Source organism: Sus scrofa, chromosome 10 (genome assembly GCF_054392235.1).
Source record: "Sus scrofa isolate SSC_HxYL_T2T_F1_AM1 chromosome 10, Sscrofa_HxYL_maternal_Yorkshire_Landrace_v2.0, whole genome shotgun sequence".
In the NCBI taxonomy this organism is placed as follows: Eukaryota; Metazoa; Chordata; class Mammalia; order Artiodactyla; family Suidae; genus Sus; species Sus scrofa.
This window is the reverse complement of record NC_139392.1, coordinates 73,397,964-73,419,153: the sequence shown is the minus strand read 5'-3', so window position 1 is coordinate 73,419,153 and position 21,190 is coordinate 73,397,964. Positions and strand designations below refer to the sequence as shown.

Sequence of the window (21,190 nt, the reverse complement as noted above, 5' to 3'; positions counted from 1 at the left end):
CCTAGACATGGAAGGTTACATTTCGTGTCATTTGAAAGTTAGGATGTTTGACCACAGAACTTGATGGAACATTGTAAATCAACTATACTTAAATAATAATTTTAAAAATGTACAAAGAAAAGTTAGGATGTTTGAAGACAAATCCATGCAAAAAAACGAAACAAAACAAAACCAGGAGAATTTCACTGAAGAAGTTTCAGAAAAAGAATGTATCTGACTGGAGGCACTTTTACTGTCATCTGGTATAATATTTATATTTTTAGAGTTTCCACAGAAACCTTTTCCATAAATATCTTCCAGCTTTTACCAAACATAACAGGACACAGTGGTGAGCTCAGGGCTTCATCTTCTCAAGGCACCATTGCCAACAACCTTCCATTTGTCTAATGTTCCTCATGAAACTTTTATCATTTCTAGCCTTGGTTTCAATGATGACACGAAGACAAGGCTGAATTAAAGTATACATGACTCATTTTGTTCCCACTCTTCTCATTTGGTTATAATATTGCATGTGTTTTACATTTTAACGTCCAATTGACATTCTACAACTGAGTTCCATTAAACAAAACGTCTCCTTAAGGGGATACCACTGGTTCTCTGCCTAGTATCCCATTTCTGCTTTCATTTTTGTCAATGATCTTACTTTTGTTTAGTTATGGAGCCATCATATGTTCAGGGTCCATCTGCAGGAGAAGGCTCATAATTGGTATAAGCCAGTCTTGTCTGACTCATTCAACTCTGCCCGTGATTCATGTAGGTGTGGGCATGTGACTGCTTCTGTCCAAGGAGTCACAAAAGGAAGTCTATTAGGGCTTCTTAGATTTTTCTTTCTGATGACAGAAATGCAGGAGGGAAACCTAACTGCCACAATGTGGTTGTAGAGGATGTGACAATCAGAGCTGTGACGTGATGGTTGGCGCTGTGACAACCACATTGCGATCTTGAGGGGATAGAAGCTTGAGGGCCAATGCCAACATTTGGAGGATGGTAAAAGGCAGCAACAGAAAGTCCTTGGGGTTTTGATGAGATCTTGTGTAGACAAATGAGCCAATTCCAGGAAAGATCAAGACTTTAAGGACAGCTAGTAATTACTGAATAAACCACTCTGCGTAAACCACTTTCAGTGGGATGCTTTGTTCCTGCAGACTGAAAATGTCATCGTCCCTAAAACTGGATGAAAATACCTCCACCTTTAGTTTTTGCTTAATGCAAATGGAAGTCTTGGTTATAAAGAAGCTTCCTCTGCCACACAGCTCCCTCCTTTCCTTTTAGGCCAGTACGGTCTTTCCTATGCTCTAGCCCAAGGCTTCTTGTCAAGTTAGAGACTGGCCAGGTATGAGACCATTTGTGTGTGTGTGTGTGGCAAAATATACACAACATAGTTACTATTTTAACTATTTTAACACATTCCAGTACCATTCGGTGGCACCAAGTACATTCATAATGCTGTGTGACCATCCCCACTTCTTATCCTAGCAAAGAGAAACTCTGTACCCATTAAACAGTGACTTCCCACCCCTTTCCCCATCAGTCTTGGCAACCTCTGTTTTACTTTCTGTCTGTAGGAATTTGCCCAGTCTAGGCACCTCGTATACGTCAAGCACCCTCCTGCCCAAGGACCACGGCCTCTTCCCTGGGTGTCCACACAGTTCAGTCCTTCTCCTCCAGGTCTTTGCTCAAATGTCGCCTCTCAGCGAAGCCTTTTATCATCCCATCCTAGCACCCCCTTCCTCCCCTGCTTATTTTTTTCATAGCACAGTAATCATCTCACACACTTTATATTTGACTTTTTTGGTTTATCGTTTGTCTCCTCCATTAGAACTTTGATTCATTGCTTTATCCCCAACACTCAGACTTCAATACATACTGCTTTCTGTTGAATAAAAGGAGGAAGGGAAGGAGAAAAGAAAGAGCAAGGGTTTCTTCAGTCTTGCATATCCTAGCACCTAGAACATTGCCGAACACGGAAGAGAAGCTTGATAAATATTGCTAAATTAACAAAATGTTATATTTTTTCACCTAATACATACACACAGACATATGTGTGCATTTATATCTTAAAAAACACTTAAAAAAATCACTTGCTTCTCGACCACTTGTTCTCGCAGTGCCTCAGAAAGAATTCTCTGACCATTTAATTCATATCAATAGCTATACTTTATAAATAATTCTAAAATTATAGGCCCTGTTTATGTGTGTCTGTAACTTATTTGGAATAGTTACTGAAGCCCACTTTATGTCATTTCGACACATTATTTCCAAAATTGGTGCTGGTTCTTTAGGACCTGTGGAAAATCTAAAACCTAACATCGCATCCCATTAGGCTCCTTCCTTTCAAAATAAAAGCTCTAAAACATGAAGTCTATTCAAAAAAAAAAAAAAAATTCCCCGACCAGCTTTGTGACCATCCGATTTAAAATCTTTCAAATTTCTCTCTTCCAACAGCTGTCTAGGTAGACAGCTCTGCCAAGGCCCCTGACAACTTCGCACGGCTATGGCCATGCAGGAAAGGCTCTGCTGCAGTCTGACCTGGGTCTTGGCCGAAGGGCCCGAGACACCTCCCGGAGCAAGGCCTCCAGATCTGGTGGGACAGTCCCCCAAAGAAGCCTTTCCTCCATCATCCTGGGTTCAGCTGAGAGTAGGGCTTTCCATTTGCCCTCCTCTCCCTCCTCCCCACTCGCTCTCCACCTTGGAGATGGGAAGCTGCAGGCTTCTGGGTAAGTCCGTGAAACTGTGGACTGAAGTTTAAAGTTGGTTCCTCAATGGCGACTGGACCTTTAGGGCTAGGGAGGTTGTCCTGTGGGCTTAGGAATGCAGGGAGCCGGCAGTATGCAGACTGTGCTTTTGCTGCCTTGTATGTATAATAAATACTCAGAGTGCTATTAGGTTGTCTTTCTCCTGACTGCCCTTATCTATGACATGCGACACCGCCAGTGTGATGCTGCTTAGGGACTGCTTGACACGCTTTGCATTCATGTCACCTCTACGGACACAGATACCCTTTGGAGTATCATACAGCCCTAGCTAGCAGAGCTTCCAGTAGTTCAGACTCAAAGGCTGCTTATTTTGCAGCTTGTCATTATTCTAGTGACTGATTTTATTAATTTATTTGTTGTCTTTTTAGGGCCACACCTGTGGCATATAGAGGTTCCCAGGCTAGTGGCTGAATCGGAGCTGTAGCCGCTGGCTTACATCACAGCCACTGCACCTGTATGTTCATAGGGGCACTATTTACAATAGCCAAGACACGGAAACAACCTATATGCCCATCAACAGATGGATGGATTAAGATGTAGTACATATACACAATGGAATACTACTCAGCCATAAAAAGAACAAAAGAATGCCATTTGCAGACACATGGATGCAACTGGAGATTCTCATACTAGGTGAAGTAAGTCAGAGAAATACAAATACCAGATCATACCACTTATGTGTGGAATCTAAAATATGGCACAAATGAAACTGTCTACAAAACAGAGACAGACAGACACATAGAACAGACTTGTGGTTGCCAAGCGGGAGGGGGTGGGAGCAGGATGGACCGGGATTTGGGGTTAGTAGATGCAAATTATTACACTTAGAATGGATAAGCAATGAGGTCCTGCTGTATAGCATCAGGAACTATACTCAATCACTTGCGATAGAACATGATGGAAGGTAATGTGAGAAAAAGAAATTGTGTGTGTGTGAGTGTGTGTGAGTGTGTGTGTGTGTGTGTGTGTGTGTGTGTGTGTGTGTATGACTGGATCACTTTGCTGTACAGCAGAATCTGACAGAACACTGTAAATCAACTATGCCTTAATTAAAAAAATTTTTTTAAATAGTAAACTGATCCCAACAAGGAGCTACTGTGTAACACAGGGAACTCTACTCAATATCATCTAATAACCTATATGGGAAAAGAATTGGAAAAAGGACAGATGTATGTATACATATAACTGAATCACTTTGCTATACACCTGAAACTAACACATTATAAAACAACTATACTCCAATAAAATTTCAAAAAACAAAAATCCTGTAATATTTCAGACAAAAAAAAGTAAACTGATCATTCAGTGTTGGACACCAAATTTGTGTGTTAAGTGATAATTTGAAGATGTTCAAGAAACATGGAAACACTATTATATGGAAAGAAAATCAAAACACAAAATTTAATCTATATTGTCATTTTAACAATGTACACAGTTCTCCTGTGATGCAGTGGATTAAGTTTCCAGTGTTTTTACTACAGCAGCTTGGGTTGCTGCTGTGGCGTGTTTTCAATCCCTGGCCCAGGAATTTCCATAGGTCACGGGTATGACCAAAAAAAAAAAAAAAAAAAGTATATATATATGTATATATATGACTCTGAAGGACATGTGTTTTGAGATAAATGGGTCATAGGAGAATTTTTTTCTTTTTACTTTTTTTGTTGCAGTGTTTGGGTGATGCAACTGGGAAAAAAATTACCTTTGCAATATTCATTTTATCAAAGTTCTTGTGGAAATCATATTGCTTAGTCTTAAAAGAGAACCAAAGTGCTAAAATTAAAAAGGTTACAGTCAATTTCTATTAACCTAATTCTTTAATTCAGGCTGTCATTGGATTCATCAATCATGTTTATCAAGCACTTTGTATGTGCCAGGCACTGGTGCTGAGCATATTAGGGAGATTATTTCTTTTAATCCTCACAAGAGGCACTATTTTTATCACTTCATAGGGTTAATTTGCTTGAGGGTCATGTGACTAGTTAGATATGAAGTTGGGATTTTAACCTTGGACAGCGTAGCTCAGAGTCATGATTACATCGGCTGCAAATCTTCCCAGAAAGATGCTGCTAAAGCTATAAATCTGAGATGTTAGGGGGACAAAACCTCATACATAATTCCTTCCCTTTAGCATTTTAATCAGACGTGCATTTCTATTTGTCTTACATCTTAAAAGCTAAATTTGACACTATTTTTAATTTTATTTTTTAGATATTAAAATATTAGATTATTTTTAAAAATGTCATGCCTATTTCATTCTTTAAAAACCTTTTTAAAAACCTTCCACTCTGATTCAATGATTTCTCATCTTTTTATCCAATTTCTGAGAGCTTTAAAAACTTGTATTTGGTGGCATCACTTAGAATGTGATTTACACTCAACATTACTTCATCTTTGAAATGATACTTTTATCATTTCTTGAATCACTGTGGCTTCATTGAAGGTTTGAGAGACACTCTGTAGGACTAAGTCATTACCCTGTAATTTGACAGTAGATGAAGTATCACCTTTTCATTACTTTGAAAAAAAAAATGACCTTGCAATTGATTCTTACATTTAACATTTAAATATCAGTTCTGCCACCATTAAATTTAACTGCATTGACCACATAAGAAGCCAGAAAAATCACTGGGTCACAGGTTAATCTAATTCAATTTAAAGCCAACAAAGGATAACTATAATTAGTAATTTACCAATTCAAGGGCCAGAGTTAGGTTACATTCAAAACTGGTTGATTTGGGAGTAATTAGCCTTAAATTTTAAAACATTATTCTGGTTGCAGAAGCTCTTTCAGGAGCTTATTAATATTTTTAACAGACTGGATGATTCATGAAGTCTAAGCTATTACCTAACACAGCCAAAACTGTTGCACTTACTGTCTGAGTCTGTAAATTGATCTTATTTTACTTGACCTGCCTTAGGGTATAGGCTCACAGCCTTTTTTTTATCAGTGGTAGTATACATGCTAGTTAGTCCCCAACAAAGATTTTGAGTATTACATTAAAAAATAAAAACAAAACAAAACAAAAAAACACAAGATACAAACTTCTTGCCTTCCAAAGCCCAACACCTCCATCTCGTTTCTGATGAATAAGGAGACTGGCAGGGTACAAACAGAGCAGAGCCGAATTAGGACAGTCAGTGACATTTCAAGAAAAGAATTCTGCTGGACCATGAGGACTTGCTGCCCCAAACTGAGACTAATTTAGAACTGCCTGTTTGCAGTGCATCAGCATTATTTGTTACTATTCATTTTATGAAACAAAAGTTGTTACAAATTCGTTGTAAATTCATTCTTTTAAATCTGATTGTAATAAAAATTTAAAAATCACAGGCGTTTCACTCCTGGCGCAGCAGTTAACTGCCGGACTTGTGACGGCACCTCCCCATCCCCTATTTATCTTGATTTCCACGTTGCTAGGGATTCGGCAGGGACTCAGTGACAGAGGCACTGCGTCAGGGTTTTGCGACCCTCAGGTAAGTTAAAAACTAAAGCGAGAAGAGCTCAGATCCCCAGGCGCAGAAAGGAGGACACTGGAAGAGTGTTGCGTTACAAAGTAGAAAACCATCCTCTCGGAGTCTAATGGCGAAGGGACTGGCGCTCACATCCAGCCGCACACCCCGCAAGCGGCCGGTTACCAGGCAACCAGAGCTCTCGCGAGACACACCCTGCACCTGCGCACTGCCTCTGGATGGCCTTTTCCGGATCCTCACCCCAGCTCAAGGCAGTTTCTAGAGATCGAACCTTTCCCTTTTTCTAGCCTTTTTGAGAAATGGCGTTTGGGACTAGCCCGGCGCAGAAGGAAGAAGAGTGAGGTCCCCCGAGTGGTTCCACATCACCCCAGCGCGTCGAAAGGCGGGGCCGGAGAAGGCGCAGGTTCTGCGCGCGCGCAGAGCGGCCCACGTGGAGCTGGCGCAGAGGCCACCGTGAGTGGGGCTCGGGCTGGGGTCTGACGTTCCGAGCGGCCGCCAGGGGAGGGATCCGTCCTGGGGCTTTGCCGGGTGCGCGCCGTCTCCCACGCTCCCCGACTCTGAGGGCGCACGCACCCGGGACCACAGTGTTTTCCGGTGTCCTGGCTTTGGCCGCTCAGTCTGCTCTCCGCCAGGAGCTGAGCAACTGTTGGGTACGAGAAATAACGCCCACCCTGCTCCCTCTGTACTACTCAGTCTGGAAGTGGAGGCGGACAAGAAAATAATTCTAGTCTCGTGTGCTAAACCGTAAAGTCGGTAGGCACTAGAGAGGCAGCAGACATTAGGGAGGGATCAACACTGGGAATTGGCCCTGTCATCCCCTCGGCTGCCGGACCCCGAAACTCGGAGACCCCTCTCTTGAGTTCTTTCTCTGTTTTACTCCCAGTTGATCGCTAAGTCGGGCGGATTGCACCCCTTCTGTTCATCCCCTCTGCGGCGTCTCTAGTGCCGCAGTCATTTCTTTACGGTTTGGTCCTTGGCAAAGGCCTCCTCCTGGTCCAAGTTCACACAGCTCTTTCCCTGAGGCCTTTCTAACTACATCGCTCATCTTGCTTTGAACGTTCCCACTGCCGCTTCCCGCTGCAAGGTTTGCAAGTCTTCCTCACCATCTCACCCGCTCTAGCATCTCTGCTCCGGCGATATTGACATTCTTTCTTTTAACGCAATTTCCTGGGATACCCTTTCTGATAGCCCTTTGGTAGGTATTCTTCAGATGCAGGTTAAAGGGACACTTCCTCCAGGAGGCCTTTCCTGACCTTCTCAACAGAGTCAGATCTCTGCTCTACATCTCGTAGTTTCCGTACCTTGATTTGCATCGCATGTTATTTTATTACTCGCTGATAAATCTTCCTCATAGGTTCTGAGCCCAGTGGATCCAGTGGCTGTTTTGCTTTCATTTGTAATCTTTCTGGCTTGCTGGCATTGTGGGAAATGCGCAGATACTTGCTCTAGTAAGAAATATGGTGTTGTTGGGGCTGAGGGTAGGAGTAGTTTTCCAGGCAGAGGGAATATGTATAAAGCCCTGGAGGGGAGGAACTGGTCATCTCTTGAAACAGTATGTGGCTGCAAGGTGGGGCATGAGGAGAAAGATGATGGGGGGATGAGACCAGAGTGTGGACTGACTTGGCTGTCACCTTAATGAGTTCACACTTGATGCTACAGGCCTGAGGCCTCCATTTTCTTTTCAAATCCTGTTACTTCTTCCACTTTAGTTTTGGATTCTGTTCCATGAGACTCATCTGAACGGAACCCCTTGGTCCTTGTCTCCCTGTCTAGATTCTGAAGCCAGGAGGAGCTGATGCACAGAGCACGTACCTGTAAGTATTTCCTCCGTGTTGTCTGGATGCTGAGGCACGTGAACTGTGGTTTGCAGTCTGGCAGGACCTCTGTCAGATCATTGTATTCGTTCCTGAGTCATTTATTTCCCTCCTTCTGACCACCTTCGGGTTGGCACTGGCCTCTGCCAATCCCGTCATGGGGCGTGACTGCACTGGAGGGGAGTGTGGGGATGATGGGTGGGGAGGGCTGCGCCCTGGGGCAGGGTGGAGGAAGCAGCTTCAGAGGCCCAAACCGCCTTTCTAGCCGTGGGCACCACTGATACCAACACCAAGGTCTGGGCTCTCTCCCCTAGGGAGCTGAATTTTGATTTTCTGTGAGAAGGTGACGTAGAAGGAACACCAAGGCCAGCAGAGGTCAGGGGACCATTTCTCAGGCTGCCCGGTGTGGAAAGGCCCCCGTCCTACACCGGCGGTTCTCAAGCCCCATTCTCTATCAGATTCCCGGGCAGCCTTTTTTCCAAGTACAGGTGCCGTGCCATGTCCTCAGGGATTCCGATTCAGTAGACCTTGAGAGGACCAGCCGTCCACATGTTTTACCAAAAAGTCACAGATTAGGGAGTTCCTGTTGTGGTTCAGCGGATTAAGAACTATGACTATTATCCATGAGGATGAGGGTTTGATCCCTGGCCTCCCTCAGTGGGTTAAGGATCCGGGGTTGCTGTGGCTGTGGCGCAGGCTGGCAGCTGCAGCTCTGATTCACCCCCTAGCCTGGGCACTTTCATATGCTGTAGGTGCGGCCCTAAAAAGACAAAGAAAAAGTCACAGATTATTTCTGAGGTGCAGCCAGGATTGAGAGAGCATTAAAATCTGGATTTGGGAAAACCAGGTGTGACTCGGGCAAGGTACTTACTTAACCTGAGCCCTTCTCCTCCTCCACACGCTAGGCAGTTAAACTGGTGCTTTGTGAGCATCTGATAATTCACAGAGAAATTGTTCACACATTCTGACTAACCCCACGGAAATACCTGCCCTTCAGCAACAGCATCAGTGACTGGGCTTCTGGGTGGAAGTTTACTTGGAGGGGACTTAACTGCTAATCCTGCAGGGGGCGCTCTGCGGAGGGCGGGTGTCCATGGGATGAAAAGATCTACAATGAGGGCGTATCTGGAATGAGAAAATCTGGTTACCTGAGAACAGGGACGAACAGGGACACCACCCAGCTCCAGACTTCTCCAGAGCTGGCTAGTTGAACTTCCTTCAGTTTTGCAACATGGGTCCCTGTGGTTCCCAGCTGAGCCCAGGAAGGAAGTGAGGAAGAAAACAAGGGAAGAGCCATATGCAGTTTCCTCTGGGCAGGATGACCAGGACATGTGCTCCAGAGCAGTGGTGGATAACATTTCACCAGTAAGGACCCCCTCTTACTGTTTTGCCTTAATGGATTAATATCTTTAACTTCCATTACAAATTTCCCTCGTTTTCATCACAGAGTCAGCCAGAGGAATGTAGGAAGGGGGCAACTGTGTACTGATGTTTTAGGAAAGATGCACAAGAAACTCAGGGTCCAGGGAGGGAGGGAGGGAGGCTTACGAAAGGGCACAGAATGAAAGCATCATTGTCACGTGCATACTCTGCTGTTCCAGTTCTTAGAAAATCACACCGGGTTACTTAGGAATGGCAGAGGCTTCCGGGGCCCTCACAGATTGTACCCGGGGCCTTGTTGAAGGCAGAACCCCAGCGCCTAATCCGACTCTGGGTGGAGATGCTCAGTGCCTACTGGCTGAATGGATGGACGGAAGCCTCCCTAGAGAGCAATTTAGAAAATGGTAACAGATCTATCAGACTAATACTACAGGCCCTTTAAGAGGATAAATAATTATGAACAAGTAGAAACATGGAACATTTTTAATAAATGAAATAAACTAAAAGAATTTCACTGTGATCACAGTACCACAGAACATTCATAAATTGCCTGTATACAAATGAGGGCCAAGTCATTGGAAAAAAGAGGGGAAAATAAATAACTTAAAAGAGAGGTTATGTGTATGGTCACACATGTCTATGGGATACATATGTCCTATATAAGTAGGCTTGCTAGAGCCGATCAGAATCAGCCTTTGAAGAATCAGAATGAGCACAACCACGACATTCTTAAGTCACGTATGTCTAGTGATCACGAATTTTCCCTTGTCGTTTTGCTTCTCTCTGAAGGATTTTCCAAATGGCCGCAGCCCCGCAAGCCCCGGGGAGGGGCTCTGTGCGGAAGACGAGACCTCCGCCTGTGAAGACCTCCTTGAACAACCCGTACGCCACCTGCTGGGGCACCCTGGGGCAAGAGGACATGCACTTCATACTGCAGACGCTGGAGGTCAGGTTTAAATCCCTCGGGCTTCGGAAGGTGGAGGACAGGAAGAGGAAGAAAAAGCAGCCCTCTTTAGGGAAAGAGAGTGGAGACACATGTGGCATGGCTGCGGACACCGGCCAGGATCTGGAGGAGAAAAGGTCAGAAGGTGATGCCCAGGCGTCAGGGTGGACCCCTGCGCACGTGCGGAAGCAGCTGGCCATCGGCGTCAACGAAGTCACCAGAGCGCTGGAGAGGAACGAGCTGCTCTTAGTGCTGGCCTGTAAGTCGGCCAAGCCTGCCATGGTCACTGCACACCTGGTGCAGCTGAGCGCCAGCAGAGGCGTCCCTGCCGGCCAGGTGCCCCGGCTCAGCGAGAGGATCGCACCTGTCGTGGGCCTAAAATGCATCTTGGCCCTGGGCTTCAGGAAAAACACCACTGCCTTTGCAGATGAAGTGAGCACCATCATCCCCAGGGTCCCCCCTCTGAATGTTCCATGGCTCGGGGACCTCCAGGACACACCTGAAGACCCCCAGGAGAACTCAGAGACCAAGTCTCTGGAGAGCCGAGACAAGGAGATTTTAGAAACTTCCTTTGAAGACCTCTCTAAACCCAAAAGGAAGCTTGCTGAAGGTCAGCAGGCTGTAGTGTTACAACCCCTGAAAATAAAGAAACTGATTCCAAACCCCAATAAGATAAGGAAACCACCCAAAAGTAAAAAAATGGCTTCAAAGTAATCTTGTATAAACCTGTCACTTCATACAGTGGTAAAACGATACCTCGTCAAGAAGCCTTGAGGAGTTCCCTGGTGGCTCAGTGGGTTAAGGACTTGGTGGTGTCACTGCGGTGGCTCTGGTCACTGCTGTCGTGTGGGTTCAATCCCTGACCCGGGATCTTCCACATGTGCTCGGTGTGGCCAAAAAAAAAAGCATTGAAATGAATAAAGTGAGTTACTTTTCCACATGTTCTTGGAGCACCACTTAGTACCATTCCTTTCAAATGTGTTTCAAATGTGTAAGATTCTCTATAACTATAGAATTTAGATATGCTAAAGCTAAAAACATTTAGAGTAGGGAACATTCAGATATATGAATATCAAAACGTTTATTGAGACTAGTGTCCATGCTTGTATAAATTCACTTTTGAAAAGGCTGGTACAATGCTTGTAGGCGAGAACATCTGTATATCCCACGGCACTTAACGTCTTTCTATCAAACTCGGGAAACGTGCCACGTCAACACGGTTCTGTTGGTGGGAAGATGAAATGGACTGCAGGTGCATCATGAGTTGTAAAGGAAAGATACGAAGTACCAAGCAATACACTCTCCAGAAACACTGCATTATCATTTACTTTCTAAATTTTGCCTTTGTCTGTAGGTAGCCTAAGCATGGGCTTGGGAGAAAGGCTTAATGTTTATAGAAAAGGCCAGATAAGGTATTTTGACTAGTTAGAAATCACCCCTTTACCTGGGTAACTTCCTAGGAACTCTTATCATGTTTAAAAAGTATCATGGTCATTCGGTGAAATAAGGCAGGAAGAGAATAAAAAAATAAACTGAGGAGCTTGGGCTCTCAGAGGTGGGTCTGTCATGACGGGTCATTTGTGTTAAGAAATGAAGCATAATCAAGGCTCTCTGTTCAAGTGTCTGCTATTTACAGCCTGTGCTTAGAAAAGGTGCTTTCTGTAATTCACAGAGAAGGTACTGGATTGCCGAAGTTTATTTTCAGCCTGAATTTTGGTTGCTCTACGGATTACGCCACCTCCGTTTAAATTTCCTGAATGCCATCTTGACCCAAAAAATGGGGTGATGGTGGAGATGGGGGAGGGCACCTCATGGACTAGAGCACGTCCATTACTGGCAAAGGGTGGAGGACGGTGTGGTTTTTTTGAATCTGTAAGACACTATATTGCATTAAAATTTAGTTTTAACGGCTACTTCATAAACAAGCAGTTTTACTGATTTTTCTATTTTAAAATGTTGAATGGTAACGTGCTTAAATTATAAAGAGGCAAATGTGCTAGTCATTTATTACTGGATTTTAAAATGACTAAAAGAGGATGAACTCCGATAACTGGAATTAGGTACGCGAATAAAGGAACAATGCCACCTCATCAGGAGGTGAGTCTGTGACAGAATTTCTGAGGGGCAAAACTGCAATTCTTTGAAAACTTACGTTGTATAAGACTGTGCCCTAAAAACTGGTACAACGTAATCCCCAACTACAGCCTTGACCTCAGATAAGGCTAAAAATCCCTTTTACTTAATTCTGGTGTCTCCGTGAATTGGTTCATTTTTGCTTCTAGAGGCTTTCTCCCTCTGTTAGGAGAAAATGGTAATGCAGCTGGATTGGAATCATCCTATGCAAGTCACCCTGAACAGCGCTGTCCTTAAACTGTGGTTGACTTGGGGGGGGCAAGCATGCCCCCTAGTGGAAGTCCGGGATGCCACGGCCATGGGTTGGCCCTAAGGACAAGGGCGAGCTGGCTTTCTGCTCCTTGGTGGACATCAGTGGCAGTTTCTTTCCCCATTAAAGGGCCAGGTTGTAAATACGCTAGACCTTCTGGCCCGTAGCCTCCGTCAGAACAACTCTACAAACAACTACAAAAGTGTCTTTCGTAGCATGAAGCAGCCACACAGGCAACACGTAAATGAATGTAGCCGTGTTCCCATGAAACCTTATGGGTGCTGAAATCTGAACTCCCTATAATTTCCATGTGTCGCAAAACATTCCTCGTTTGATCCCCCCCACCTCCCGCCACACACACACCATTCAAAAATGTAAAACCCTTCTTAGCTCGTGGGCTGTCCGAAACAGATGATGAGCTGACTCGAGTTCACAGGCCAGAGTTTGCTAGCTCCTGCCTGGTGTGAAGTATGATGGGTTCCCTGGACTCCTTAGTAAGAACACGGAGGAAGGGCATCCTGTTATCTAAGGTATTTAGATTGTTCTGGACTGAGCGGCCTAGGCACTGGTACAGTAAAGGCAGGAAGAAGGACGCACTGTGTGGTAGTTGAGGCCAGTTTATGTCGACTATGGGCGATATTTACAGTTATGTACACTGGGAAACTCCTTTTTCAAACCAGAGATAAAAACACCAGTATAAGTAACAAAATGATGATACTTATTTACAAATAAGAAGTCTTCCAAGAGCCTGACAGCTTTCATGATAAATTAGAGTCAGCATAAAGGAAGGTGTGCAATTCTGCATAAGGAATTAAAAACATTCAGACTCTCAGCGTCCTGAGAGCAGTCAAACCCCACCGCGCGCGACACGTGACTCGAGGGCTTCGACTCCCTTCGCCTCCCGCAGCCTGGCTGTTGCGGAGAAGAAAGAGTGTCTGCGGGGCAGGACAGCCTGGCTCGTCCCGGGCTGGACACGCTTCGGGGATGTCTGCCCCACACCTGACTCTGGAAAGAGTCCACCGACCCGCTGCAGATGCCAATACACACGGACTGAAGTGGCAACTTCGCCTCTCGAGACACACACAGTCCCCAGGGCGTTTTTACCTCGCTCTTCACTCCGTCATCCACGGCTCGTGACCGAGGCACAGATGTGCTGCTTCCGTGGGCGCTCCCGAGGGGACCGCGTTGGGAGACGGAAGGCAACACTTTCCAGACGGCGCGCTCCTCTCGGGACACGGCCCCGCAGACCAGAGGCCTCGTCACAGACAGAGGGGCAGCACTTTACCTCCGCACGGTGCCCAAGGTTTTCTTACATGATGCTGTGACGTCTGTCCAGTCCACAGAAAAGTGGCCCCTTTTCTAGAGAGAGGGAAAAAAAAGAACTTTTCTTCATCGAGAGCCAGCGAAAAGGTTGCAAATTCAAGGAACGTACTCTCTGTACCCTTCGTCCATCCCTCCTACCAATGGGTAAATGGTGAAAAAAAGGGTGAATGTTAACGTTCTAGCTACGGATGTGTTTTCTTGGTCACAAATGGATTTTTTTTCTCATCTTTTCTGTTACTGACTATGATGTCACTTAAGTTGTGCTTCTCATCTTCTTTGGAATGGCAGTTCCAGGCATCATTAACTAGAATATTAACGACTGATGACGAAAGAGTTCTAAGAACAGAAATATCCATCTATTGTAATACAAGTCCAACCTAAAAAGAGGGAAGAAATGGAACAGTAAGAACAAGTGATCAAGGAAAATGAAATTATACTAGAGTACAATAGATCTATATTTTTAAAAAGCCACTGGAGGAGTTGTCATTGTGGCTCAGCACTAACAAACCCCACTAGTAGCCATGAGGATGCGGGTTCGATCCATGGCCTCATTCAGGCGGTTAAGGATCAGGTGTTGCCGTGAGCTGCGGCGTAGATGGCAGACATGGCTTGGATCTGGCATTGTTGTGGTGGTGGCATAGGCTGGCAGCTGCAGCTTCTAGCCTGGGAAACTCCATATGCCGTGGGTGCAGCCCAAAAAAGAAAAATATAATTAAATTAAAAAAAAAACAAACAAACACCTCTCAATCTGAAGAGAAGAAAGTATGGGATTTTCTAGGTAATGTATCAAGTTTACCAAGATTTATCAACCTCACTTACCTTTTCGGACTCTGTTCCTGGGCACCTCCAATTGTACAAGTAATACTGTAAATTGCCGTCGCCTATGCCGAACTTGAGTTTTTCCAAGAATGTCTTATTTTCCATCAAATCTAGTGCATTGAATACATCAAATCCTTTCTGCCAGTGTGAAAAAAAAAGTTTAAAATATCCAAGGATTAGGGTGTTTCATATATGATGCATGTCTGTATAATATTTAATCCCCCTACTAGGAGCCTAAATATGCATTTATAAGGTTTAATGTCTGTAATATGTAGTGTAGGTTGGGAATTCAGTTCAAAACTGTCTTATTAAAGAAAACTAGCAAGCAGTGAATCTGATGGAGTCAGCAAGATTATACAGAAACGTTGAATAAACAGACACAGTTTGTGGGCTAACACGGTCAAAAAATTATCTATTAAGATTTCAGAAATTATTTTGTCCCTGTTTTTGAAGGAAACAGTTGCCTAGATGGCACCATCAACAGAACTGCTGGTTACTGGCCTTTCTAAATTCTGACTTACCTGAACCTACACCCAACGAGTCAAACCTGTAAAGGCTTTAAATTGTGTATTTGTCTTGGGCAGACACTGGGAAATAAATTTAGTAATATTTTAATAGCAGAAACACAATTTAAGAAAATGTTAGCTAATACAAATAAATGTATTATATATATATTCTTCATATATTATACACACACACACGAAGCACCTACATTTCTTATTTTTCAGGGTTTTTACCATAAACAACTTATTACTGGCCTTTTTGGGGAAATAGTTGAAAACAAGCTACAAGGTCAAAGAATCAAAGGAGAGGAGCTCCCACTGTGGTGCATTGGGTTAAGGGTGCCGCACTGTGGCGGTGTGCGTCCTATCCCCAACCTGGGAATGTCCGTACACTCCTGATGTGGACAAAAAACAGATATGAAAAAAAGTTTCCAATGCGGGGTTGTCACTGCTGTGGCTTGGGTCACTGCCATGATGCGGGTTCAATCCCTGGCCCAGGGACCTTTCACACACCGCAGGCCCAGACCAAAAAAAAAAAAAAAAAGTTTCCAATGATCAAATACTAGAAGAGTTCAAGGAAGGAGTTCCCGTCATGGTGCAGTGGTCAACGAATCCGACTAGGAACCATGAGGTTGCGGGTTCAATCCCTGGCCTTGCTTAGTGGGTTAAGGATCCAGTGTTGCCGTGAGCTGTGGTGTACGTCACAGATGCGGCTTGGATCCCACATTGCTGTGGCTGGGGTGTAGGCCAGCGGCTACAGCTCCGATTAGACCCCTAGCCTGGGAACCTCCATATGCCATGGGAGCGGCCCTAGAAAAGACAAAAAAAAGAGAAGAATACAAGGAAGACACTTCTGATGTGTTCTCTCAATTTCTCATGAACACTATTTTCTCTTATAGTAATCACATCAAAACGTCCCTGTCAATGGATTTCAACCTCTTTTTAAAGGAAAATGTTTATTTGTAGCAAGAATTTAATAATTACCTTTACTACTACATTGAGGAAACAGAAAAATGATGCAAATAAAGGCGCATTTTGAATTTAATTCTTTTCATTTTTAAATCCCTCTTATGATCATTGTAGTAATTAAAACTTTTTTTTTTTTTTCCTGGCTGCGGCATGCAGCTGCTTGATGTGGGATCTCGCAGTTCCAAGAACAGCGTCTGAACCTGGGCCGTAGCAGTTGACAGCTGAATCCTAACTACTAGACCACCAGGGAACTCCCTAAAATTAAACTAATTTTAACATTCAGAGACTATTTAGTGGAATCAAAAAACTTATTGTTGCCAGTTATTCACTGCAACACAAACACACATTTTTCCCCAACCAGGGAGACCTGCTTTTATGGCGCTTCACAGATACATATTTTCATCTATTGAAGGTTTGTGGCAACCCTACAATTGAGCAAGTCTATCAGCCCCATTCTCCCAACAGCATTTGCTCACTTGGTGTCTCTGTGTTCCATTGTGGTAATTCTTGTAACATTTCACACTTGTTATTGTATTTGTCATGGTGATCTGTGAGCTCTGATGTTATGATTACAACTCACTGAAGGCCCAGGTGATGATAAGCATTTTTTAGCAATCAAGTGTTTTAAATTAAGGTATATATACTGCTTAGATAGGCTATTGCACATTTAATAGATGGTACAATAGTGAAAAGATAACTTTTATATGCACCGGGAAACCAAAAAGCTCCTGTGGCTCATTGATGCTGTCCTTGCTTTATTGTGGTGGTCTGGAACCATCTGGAACCAAACCTGCAACATCTCCATGGTTTGCCTGTCTCATGGGATCATGGATTTATAGTCCTTAGATTATGAATTTTACGTATTTTTACATAAGGGCTAAAAAGTTTCTCATTTGCGCAAAATGTCTTTCTGGTTAAGTTACAATAGAATTCATGATGAAAATCGGAGTTCCTGATATGGAGCAGCAGGTTAAGGATCCGGCATTGTCTCTGCAGTGGCTGAGGTCATTGCTGAGGTGTGGGTTCAATCCCTGGCCTGGTGCAGTGGGCTAAGGATCCGGTGTTGCCATGAGCTATATAGTGTAAGATCGCAAGCTGCAGCTTGGATTCCATCCCGGGGCTGGGAGCTTCCACATGCCACAGGTGTGGCCGAGAAAGAACAAAAAAGAGAAAGAATTCATGATGAAAATAGCCACTGAAATTAAACAAAAAAAATTCTTAATCAAAATTCCTTTGGTGGAAGGTCAACAGTAAAACATCTTTCAAATGAGTCCCCCCCGAATGGAAGAAAACACAACCAAATGTTTCGTACAGGCTGACATACATATCTGGATACACACATGGGACAAGGGGCAGGTTGCGTACCAGCTTGGCTATGATGAGCGCGTCGTTCATGAGGTCCAGCAGCGGCGTCTCCGTGTGGATGTTGTAGAAGGAGTAGGCAGCCTTGAGGCTCTTGTGAGCGGGGTGGTGCATGACTGTGGAGGGGAGTGTGTAGAAGCTCAGGAAGTCAGTTAGTTTACCACTGGAGTTCTAAAGAACAAAGGTAACGTCAGGTAAACATCTCCTCCGACAAGGTTCATCCAGGCAGTTCAGCGCACGTCTTGATCTCTGACGGGCCCACAGCTTTCCCTTAGAGTGGAAAGCACCGACTCTCCCTCCTCCTTCCGAGTCTGACTTGGAGCCCCTTATGAGACACTGGGCTGAGGCCAAGGAAGAGCATGGAGCTTTGCCTCAGCCGAAGTGCTCGTCTGTGATTTGCATCAGGGTCTTAGGCGGTAGAATGTTCTAGAAGGAATGCTCCTCTCTGGGTGACTGAAAAGTCTCTCTAGACTTTCGGGACAGTGAGAGAAGTAAATTCATTGTTTTTGCAGGAATAAGAGCACTAAGGATTAGAAGGTGACCTTTTCCAACTAAAAGATACTGTATATCATCTACATCTTCTTGGCACAAGGCAGGAATTTTATCAGCCTACAGTGAAGTTGGATAAAGGTCTGGAAGCTGCTTTGTTAGAAGCCTGTAAAAGGTATTTGGTACTGCACCAAAATACATGTGAGTAACCGAGAAAGTCTGAAGCTATCAAAAGTCAAAAGGGATGCACAACATGGTGCCAAGACTTGGAAACAACCTAAATGTCCATCAATGGATGAATGGATTAAGAAGATGTACATATGCACAATGGAAGATTACTCCGCCATAAAAAGAGTGAAATAATGCCATTTGCAGCGACATGGATGGACCTAGAGATGATTGTACTAAGTGAAGTCAGAGAGCCAGAGACAAACATTATACCATATCACCTTTATATGGAATTTTTAAAAAGAATACACATGAACTTAATTGCAGAATAGAAACGAACACTCAGACTTTGAAAACAAACTTATGGTTACCAAAGAGGATGGGCTGGGGGATGAGGGGAGGGATGGACTGGGGATTTGGGACTGGCATATGCAGACTACTGTATTTGAAATGACTGGCTAGTGAGGACCTACTGTAGAGCACAGAGAACTCTACCCAGGATTCTGTGATCATCTATGTGGGAAAAGAATTTGAAAGAGAATGGATGTGTACCCATGTATAACTGAATCACTTCGCTATACAGCAGAAATGATCATAACACTGCAAATCAACTGTACTTCAATAAAACTTAAAAAATAAACAATAAAAAGCCTAATATGTTTTTTAAATTTTGTATAAAAAAATCAAAAGGGATGCACATGATAGTTTTGGTTTCATTATCACTGGTACACCTCTTTCAGTACAAGAAATCAGCCAACATTGGCTAGGTTGTTTCAATGCGCTGTGGCGACCTATGCAAGTTTGCATATAATTCAAACTACGATATATTTGAATTATACAGCTGGATCACATGTGTCACTGCGAGTATTTGTTTTGGCAGAAAATTCCAGAGGGATGGATAATCTGGTTTTTGAGTGCTGCTGATTCATTAAACCTTTTTTTTCAGTCTTTATGAAATTAAAGATATTAAGCTAAAGTGAATCTCTATTGCACTGAATTAATAGCTCAGTATTAGAGATGACTTAAGGACCTAAATTTTCAGCTTTATTAAGAATTTTCAACTTGAAAAATACCACGGCAGAAATCAGAGTGGGGAAAAAGATATCACTGGATGGGCTAAGAGTAGAGTGGACATGACAGAGGATAGAATCACTGAACTTGAAGAGTCCAGTAGAATTTACCCAATCTGAACAGAGAGAAAACACACTGGGGAAAAAAAGGAATTAAGCTTTAGGGATCTGTGGGGCAGTAAGAAAAGATCCACCATTCCTATCACCAGAGTGCCAGGGGAGAGAAGAAAATGTGGGGCTGAAGACCTTGTTCCAAATTGGGCATAACACCTGCAACAGATTCAAGAAGTCAAGTGAACTCGAATGGGATAAACCCAGAGAAAGCCATGTATCATACTAAAATTTCCAGAAATTAAAGACAGACAAATCTTGAAAGCAACCTCAGAGAAACAATGCATTACCTATAGCAGAATACCAGTTCAAATAATAGCAGACTGCTCACCTGGAACCCTGGGGGGAGAAGCAAGTGGCCCGAGAGTGGAAAGAAAAGACCATCACTTCAGGAAAGAAGGGGAAATAAGGACATTCTCAGACAAATCAATCTTAAAAGAATGTGTTGCTAGCAGACATACCTTTAGGATTGGCTGAAGGAGTTCCCACTGTGGCTCAGTGGTAATGAACCCAACTAGTATCCGAGAGAACTCAGGTTCGATTCCTGGCCTCTCTCTGTGGTTAAGGCTCTGGTGTAGGCTATAGACTTGGACCTGGCTTTGCTGTGGCTGTGGTGTAGGCCAGCAGCTGCAGCTCTGATTGAACCCCTAGACTGGGAACCTCCACATGCCACGGGTGTGGCCCTAAAAGGACAAAAAAAAAAAAAAAAAAAAAAAGATTGGCTGAAGGACATTCTTCAAATAGAAAGGAAATTAGAAAAGAAAACATCTTGGAGCATGAGAAAGGATGGAAGGAAGAGGAGAGATTTAAGTACATGGTTTTCTGGGTTTTTTTTGTTTGTCTTTTTAGGGCCACACCGGAGGCATATGGAAGTTCCCGGACTAGGGGTTGAATTGGAGCTGCAATTAAGTCCTACACCACAGCCACAGCAATGCAGGATCCAAGCCACGTCTACAACCTACACCACAGCTCACAGCAATGCCGGATCCTTAACCCACTGAGTAAGGTCAGGGATCGAACCCGCACCCTCATGGTTCCTAGTTGGATTCGTTAACCACTGTGCCATGACAGGAACTCCCTTAGGTACATCTTTTGAACGATGCTTCTTCTCATGAGTTTTATAAACATACCTGATGAATGAAACCAAAAGCATGACACCATCTGACGTTCAAGACAGTGATATTTAAAAGCTGAGAAGGTAGAGATCTACATGAAAGTAAATTCACTTGACGTGGTGAGACAGATACCAGAAGACTGTGAAAAGTCACACCTGTATATTGCAATGCCCAGAGCAACCGTCACAAAAACTAGGAGACTCGAGTCAGATGAACTATAAATAAATCAAGACAGATCCAAAAGATGTTCAAAGAACACGAAGGAAAGGAAAAAGAAACAGAGGGACAGGAACCAGAAGAAACAAACAGGAAGCAAGCTGTCATACCGAAGGCTTCAGCTCTAAGCTACCAACAATCACCAAGTATAAATGGTCAATAATAACACCAATCCTAGAAACCCTAGCACAGTGGATAAGGAAAGATGGCCCAAGAGATGCTGTCTGTAATACATTTACTTCGAATTCAATGAGTTGAGAGTAAAAAGACTGAAAAAGATACACCCTGTACACACGCA

The 21,190-nt window shown here is 43.8% G+C and overlaps 2 protein-coding genes across 7 annotated transcripts in view; one reads left to right on the top strand and one right to left on the bottom strand.

The window, feature by feature from the left end:
* Window positions 1-6,435: 6,435 nt before the first annotated feature.
* On the top strand, window positions 6,436-11,304 carry RPP38 (ribonuclease P/MRP subunit p38). 4 transcript variants are annotated; one of them, NM_001243673.1, is given in 3 exon segments: window positions 6,436-6,680; window positions 8,001-8,041; window positions 10,211-11,304. In NM_001243673.1, a coding segment is annotated over 1 exon segment (858 nt). In that variant the 5' UTR covers window positions 6,436-6,680; window positions 8,001-8,041; window positions 10,211-10,220; the 3' UTR covers window positions 11,079-11,304.
* Window positions 9,891-21,190, bottom strand: part of NMT2 (N-myristoyltransferase 2) — a 75,306-nt gene continuing 64,006 nt past the window's right edge. For 2 of the 3 annotated variants that reach the window (XM_021064837.2, XM_084980244.1), the window contains exons 10-12: window positions 17,727-17,894; window positions 14,890-15,027; window positions 9,891-14,447 (exon numbers count right to left, since the gene is read on the bottom strand). In XM_021064837.2, coding sequence (XP_020920496.1) covers window positions 14,427-14,447; window positions 14,890-15,027; window positions 17,727-17,894 — 327 coding nt within the window. In that variant the 3' untranslated portion in view covers window positions 9,891-14,426. The remainder of the gene's footprint in view (window positions 14,448-14,889; window positions 15,028-17,726; window positions 17,895-21,190) is intronic. The other variant, XR_002336350.2, reaches the window with a different exon arrangement.